General features: G+C 47.7%; 1 protein-coding gene across 1 annotated transcript; it reads left to right on the top strand.

The window, feature by feature from the left end:
- Nucleotides 1-3559: 3559 nt before the first annotated feature.
- LOC124659368 (protein S-acyltransferase 18-like) lies at nucleotides 3560-6045 on the top strand. The gene is made up of 9 exons (XM_047197266.1): nucleotides 3560-3649; nucleotides 3752-3865; nucleotides 3949-4305; nucleotides 4553-4621; nucleotides 4726-4797; nucleotides 4921-5049; nucleotides 5140-5220; nucleotides 5320-5484; nucleotides 5566-6045. Exons 1-9 carry the CDS (start codon nucleotides 3560-3562, stop codon nucleotides 6043-6045), a joined length of 1557 nt encoding a protein of 518 aa, XP_047053222.1.
- The last annotated feature ends 661 nt before the right edge of the window (nucleotides 6046-6706 follow it).

The following is a 6706-nucleotide window of genomic DNA, read 5'->3' as shown; positions in this document are numbered from 1 at the left end:
CCTTCCAGTATTAAGTTGCAAACAATAGACAATTGCATTAAGTATGGTGCGTAATGTAATCAACACAAATATCCTTAGACAAAGCATCGATGTTTTATCCCTAGTGGCAACAAAGCACATCCACAACCTTAGAACTTTCGTCACCGTCCCGCATTCAATTGAGGCATGAACCCACTATCGAGCATAAATACTCCCTCTTGGAGTCACAAGTATCAACTTGGCCAGAGCCTCTTCTAGCAACGGAGAGCATGGAAGAACATAAACAACATATATGATAGATTGATAATCAACTTGACATAGTATTCAATATTCATCGGATCCGAACAAACACAACATGTAGCATTACAAATAGATGATCTTGATCATGATAGGCAGCTCACAAGATCTAACATGATAGCACAATGAGGAGAAGACAACCATCTAGCTACTGCTATGGACCCATAGTCCAGGGGTGAACTACTCACACATCAATCCGGAGGCGATCATGGTGATGAAGAGACCTACGGGAGATGATTCCCCTCTCCGGCAGGGTGCCGGAGGCGATCTCCTGAATCCCCCGAGATGGGATTGGCGGCGGCGGCGTCTCTGGAAGGTTTTCCGTATCGTGGCTCTCGGTACTGGGGTTTTCGCGACGAAGGCTTTAAGTAGGCGGAAGGGTAGAGTCGGGGGCGTCACGAGGGGCCCACACGCTAGGGCGGCACGTGTGTCGCCACCTCGTGGCCCCACTTCATATCTCCCTCGGTCTTCTGGAAGCTTCGTGGAAAAATAAGACCCTGGGCGTTGATTTCGTCCAATTCCAAGAATATTTCCTTACTAGGATTTCTGAAACCAAAAACGAACGAAAACAAGAATCGGCTCTTCGGCATCTCGTCAATAGGTTAGTGCCGGAAAATGCATAATAATGACATATAATGTGTATAAAATATGTGAGTATCATCATAAAAGTAGCATGGAACATAAGAAATTATAGATACGTTTGAGACGTATCAAAGGCCAAACAAGCCGCATTCAAGATGTTGTACGGTGATTGGGAGGAAGCATACAACCGAGTCCCTAGGTTGTTGTTAGCGATGGGGCTACTAACCCGGGCATGGTGCATGTGGTGGAGCCTTCTAGTACCAAAATGACATTGCATGACGGTAAAAGAGTGAAGGTATTTCACCGTGCATTTTGGTCATTCGAGCAATGCACGAGGGCATTTGAACATTGTACGCCGGTCATCGCTGTCGATGGTACCTTCTTGACCGGGCAGTACAAGGGCACACTATTGGTGGCAATAGAAAATGATGCAAGCAATCGCTTAGTACCATTGGCTTTTGCATTGGTAGAGGTTGAGAACAATGATAACTGGCAATGGTTTTTCCATATATTGAGGACGAGGGTCATACCACCCTCAAAGGAAGTGTGTGTCATCTCGGATCGTCATCAAGGAATTCTCAATGCGGTGGAGTTTGACATTCCCGGGCATGCTCCCTTGCACCACCGATGGTGCATGAGGCCCGTGAGCCAACTAATTGTGGATCATGCAATAGTAAGGGGCACAATAGAAGAAAATGTACATCCAGCAAAAAGTCAAAGGGCAATGATGCTAGCACAAGCCAACAATCAAGTAGCCAACAAGCTCCAAGCCAACAAGCTCCAAGGCAAGTAGCTCCAAGGCAACAACCTCCAAGCCAACAAGGTCCTAGCCAACAAGCTCCAAGGCGACAAGCTCCAAGTCAACAATCCCCATGGAAACAAGCTCCAAGGCAACAAGCTCCGAGGCAACAAGCCCCAAGACATCAATCACAATGGCGACAAACTCCAAGGCAACCAAGGATTCATGTAGGGCTTAGTAGAGGTCGCCATGGTGGACGTCGGGGTACTAGTATGCTAGGATACCTAGCGGGGCCTCATCCGTATGTGTCTCCAATATATTAATTGTATTGTACTTTCTATTTTCCTATTCCGTGACTAAATTTGGTTTTTTCAATTTTGTTTTTAGGTATTGCAACTCAACCCACCAAGGGGAATGGGGCGTGTGAGGGCAATGAGAAGGAGGAGTCCGTTTGGGAGGAGGCTGTGAGGACGGTGCGGAAGAGGGAGAAGGAAGAAGTTGCGAGGAAGGAGAAGGAGGAGCACGAGAAGAAGATGGCTGAGCGTGCCCGTATGCAAATGGAGTATCAGGAATACCTATGGCACGAGAAGAAGAGGAATGAGAAGCTCCAGGCCGAATGGGACCGTCTATGGAGGAAAAAATTCCAGAGAAACTGGCAACTTGCTCAACTAGCGAGGGAGAGGGCCAATAGGATGCACCTAGAGGAGGTGGCTAAGGAGGCTGAGCGCATAAAGGAGGAAAGAGCTCAAGCGGAAGCTTCAAAGACGGAGGAGCGCCACCATTTCTTCGACTCGGTGGTTCAGTTGGCTCGTGACATAAGGGAGAAGGAAGAACTGGCTGAAGAATCTAAGAACAAGAAGAGGGGGAGGGAGCCTTTGCCACGCAGTGATGTCCGTTTGGCTAGGTTCATGTTGTCGAACCTTTATGTTGTCGAACCTTTATGTTGTCGAACCTTTATGTTGTCGAACCTTAATGTTGTGTGAACCTTGATCTTCTCGAACCTTCATGTCGTCAAACCTTATTGTAATTGGAACCTTGATGTCGTCGAACCTTATGTGTTATCTGAACCACTATGTTGTCTCGTACATGTTGTGTGCAATGTTGTATTCAAAACTGTTGAAATATGATATGAATTTTCATGGTTTAGCACAAGTCAATGTGTGGCGCACATGGCATAGGCGCCACACTGCACTGTGTGGCGCCCATGACGTCGGCACCACACATGTCAACTTATATCAACTTATATGTCGAAAATATCCAGGGGCTCCGGACGCTTAGTCCTTAGCCATTTTGGCGACCCTGTTTGTGTGGCGCTCGTGTCGTCGGCGCCACACAAACAGGGTCGCCAAAACGGCTAAATCCCTGGAGAATTGTCTTACAGTATGTTTTGGGCTATTATAAGTGGATGTGTGGCGCCCTTGGCAGGGCGCCACACATCCTGCCACGTCAGAGTCGAGCACACATCAGCGTCGACCACGCCACGTTGGATGGTCGAGTGGCGCCGCTTGCAAGGGCGCCACACAGTGTGGCGCCGATGGGAGGGGCGCCACACAAAAGGGTTAGATGGGTGAAATAGTTTGGCCGGAGGGTCAGTCTGTGCTTTTTTTTCACAAAAGGGTTATTTTTATGTAAATGGCCCAGAAACTCGGTAGTAATAGGCCGGCCCAAAAACATCGCTCCCTGACCGGAGCCCCAGATTCATCTCCCTATAAGCGGAGAATAGGATTCGCCTACTTGCAGAGTTTTCCTGAATAAAAGAAAAGACCCTCCAATTCCAGACGGCCCAGCCCAGATAGCCGCTCCGGTGATTCGAAATTCAAAACACCATGAGGAGAGACGTTGGTGCGGGCGGCTGCCTTGCCCCACATGTCAGAAGGAGTTCACAAGACTCTGCTTCTCCTCTTGACCTGAGGTGAGAGCAGAGCAGAGCAGAGCAGCGCGCTCGGATCGAATCTCTCGACGATGGGGTGCGGCGGAGAAACAACGACGGCGACGAGGTGGCCGCGGTGGCGCCGGCGCCACGGCTGGCAGCTGCCCCTCCATCCGCTCCAGGTCCGCCGCCCTCTCTCCATCTTTTCCCCATCCCCTCTTGGCCGCTTTCAGCAACACCTGACCTCCCCTGCTTTTTTCGGATTCAATTGCTGATGACTGCAGCTCGTGGGCGCGGCGGTGTTCGCCGTCCTCGTCGCAGCGTACTACGTCGTCCTCGGGCCCTACCTCGGCAGCACCGTCGCCGGCACCACCCTCCTCGTGCTCTTCTCCTTCTCGGTACGTCCACCACCACCGACCTCTCTCTCCAGTTCCCAAAGGCAGGCTTTTGCCTTGCGCCGCTGACGACTGGTCGACCACAGGCCGCCGCCGCCGCGGCTCTCTACGTGCGCTGCACCGCCGTGGACCCCTCCGACCGGACGCACGCCAAGAAGATGAAGAGGCAGCGCGACCTCGCCAGGTGCGGCGGCGGCCGCGGGCGGACGCTGCCGAGGCTGCGGTACGGGTACATCCTCTGGCGGTACGCGATGCGGCTGCTCAAGAGGGTGGAGGTCCGCGTCATGAACCGCTGGGTGCGGAGGAGCTACCTGGAGCAGTGGAACTCCAGCGTCCAGCTCGACCCCATGCTCCCCTTCGCCTTCACCAAGCTCGACGACATCGTCTCGCCGCACGCCACAGAGGACCAGGACATCTCATTCTGCCCAATCTGTGACTGCGAGGTCTCCACTTTTATCCTTCCCCTCTTTAGCTTATTCATCTGCTTCTATGTGTCAAATAAATCAAGAAATGCAGCCCATTTCGATGTTCTTGGATGAATCGATTTCTATGTGCATAGGTTAATTTCTGAATATGGCATGTGTTAAATGGACTGGATTCATATGCTGTCAGTAAAGTTCAACAAATGAATTGCATCTCTGCCAACTGTTGATCAATCAGGAACTTACGGAGCTTAAACTTAAATTACAGGTGAAATTGCGCAGCAAGCACTGCAAAACTTGTGACCGGTGTGTTGACGGATTTGATCACCACTGCAGGGTAACCACCATATCTATGCAGTAGCTCACTTCCAAATCTCTTCTATCCCTGCTAATCATATCTTGGGAAATCAAGTGACTGATTAATCAATTTCTTCAACGCAGTGGCTCAACAATTGCATTGGGAGAAGGAATTATGCTGCATTTATTATGCTAATGTTCTTTGTCTTGCTGATGGTGGGTGCTAAGTCTAGACAAATTTGCTATTCTATTTTCTTCAAGATTCTATAATTGTTCAACTTTCCGAGCTGTTTTTAGTTTGGCCAGTTCTAATTGGCATATTCCAATCTACTTTATCAGCTTGTTATCGAGGGGGGGACAGCAGTTGCGATTTTTGTTCGCTGTTTTGTCGACAGCAAAGGGTTGAAAATGGAAATGGAGCACAGGCTTCACATTAGGCTACCTAAAGGAGCTCATGCAGCATTATCTGTAAGATATAAAGAATAATATGCGTGGTAACAAAATTTATTTATCTATTTCACTTGTGAACCTCACGCTCCTCTTTATTTTTTGCCACAGATGGCATTTGTCCTCTTTACGATGTACAGTACTGCAGCATTGGGCCAGCTCTTCTTTTTCCATGTTCTGCTCATTAGAAAGGTTAGCGTTTTGCCAAACCCATGCTTGTATGACCAGTGTGCAGAGCTCAGGAACATGCTCTCATTTTTGGTAACTTAATTTGCATATTTTAAACTACAGGGAATGAGGACTTACGATTACATCCTTGCTCTACGAGAAGCTGCACAAGCATATGATCCTTTTGATGACTCGGATATATCCTCGGAAGAGAGCATTGACTTTGACTCTCCAGAAAGGCCATCGTTCATGTCAAGGATCTTTTGCAGAAAAGATGAAGTGAATGAGGTAAGAAGAGATAAATTGCTGCACTGTTATACTTAACTGTAACTAACATTGGAGATAACAAAACAACTTTAAACACGATAGAGTTCCCGAAAGCTGTCGATAAGGATCGACGAGAAGGAGCCCAATGATGCAACAAGGAGGAAGGATGACATTCAGATCAATCCATGGACGTTGATCAATATGAGTAAGGAAAAAGCAATGGCAGCCGCTGAGCGTGCGCGTGAGCGGATCAGGCAGAAGCTGCAATCCACAGCCATCTCCCCAATGAAACCATTACCATTGGAGACAAAGCGAGGTCCTTTGAATCCAGAGAGAAGCACGACAGGGAAGGAGATCGTACCTGTATTCACAAAGAGCTGGGTGTCAGGGTCACCGACAGCAAGGTTGTCCAGCCCAAGAAGGCGGTTTTCAGGGTCATCGTCACCTAAACCTCAGAGGAGCCGGACCAACTTCGACATTAGACTAACAGAGGTGTCAAGAGAGCTTGATACCCACATCTCGAAGCAGGTCATGTGCTCTGTTGTCATGAAAGGCATCGAAGATGAAGGTTCTTCGTTGTAATTTAGGATGTTGTTTAGCCCACAAAATTCATTCAATTTTTTGTTAATCTCTGTGTATTGTGTGCTGTGCTTTCTTAGCCCATGCACTTCTTCACTCGGGTAGTTTAATGCTGCTGTATACATAGTTGTATGTTGCTCTCGTGTACTACATCCCCTGAACATTTGAGTACATCAATGCCATGGTTATTTATATCAAATTTCCAACCATAATCAGTTCTTCTGCAGATGTGAATTTGTCATCTCAAGTGCTGTTATGATGTCATTTTTGTTTCCAATTCTTCACTTATCTGTAGTTGTCATCTCCCCATTGTGATGTTAATACTTGAGGTCTTTTACAGCATCAAAGAGTATGAATCATACATCCAAGTCGATCCAAAGGGTTAGATTTCTAAAAACTGAATGTGTGTGGGGTTTGTATGAGAAATATGTTAATGAGAAGGAAGAAGAAGTACTATGATTATTGAGCATAAAGGGAATTCCCTGTCTTCAACTCTTGTTGTTTCGGAACAGGAATTCACTAGCTATGAGCCCGTGAATGGTGAATTGCAGAAGAGCAATGCAGTACAAAGAAATCCTGTCGATGATCCTGTTCATCGCAAGAATGCTATTCCAAACTGTTTAGATGAGCCTGAGTAATTGGTTTCTTTACTTGGGAAAAACTT

Source organism: Lolium rigidum, chromosome 1, assembly GCF_022539505.1.
Source record: "Lolium rigidum isolate FL_2022 chromosome 1, APGP_CSIRO_Lrig_0.1, whole genome shotgun sequence".
NCBI classification, from domain to species: domain Eukaryota; kingdom Viridiplantae; phylum Streptophyta; class Magnoliopsida; order Poales; family Poaceae; genus Lolium; species Lolium rigidum.
The sequence above is the reverse complement of the archived record's forward strand: the minus strand, read 5'-3'. Positions and strand labels throughout refer to the sequence as shown.

What these genes read in the sequence shown, in the direction of transcription:
- LOC124659368 (XM_047197266.1), top strand. Translation starts at nt 3,560, where the DNA reads ATGGGGTGCGGCGGAGAAACAACGACGGCGACGAGGTGGCCGCGGTGG. An exon ending in GCCCAATCTGTGACTGCGAG is followed by an intron (nt 4,306 to 4,552) that starts GTCTCCACTTTT and finishes CTTAAATTACAG; the next exon opens with GTGAAATTGCGCAGCAAGCA. An exon ending in GAGCTCATGCAGCATTATCT is followed by an intron (nt 5,050 to 5,139) that starts GTAAGATATAAA and finishes TTTTTGCCACAG; the next exon opens with ATGGCATTTGTCCTCTTTAC.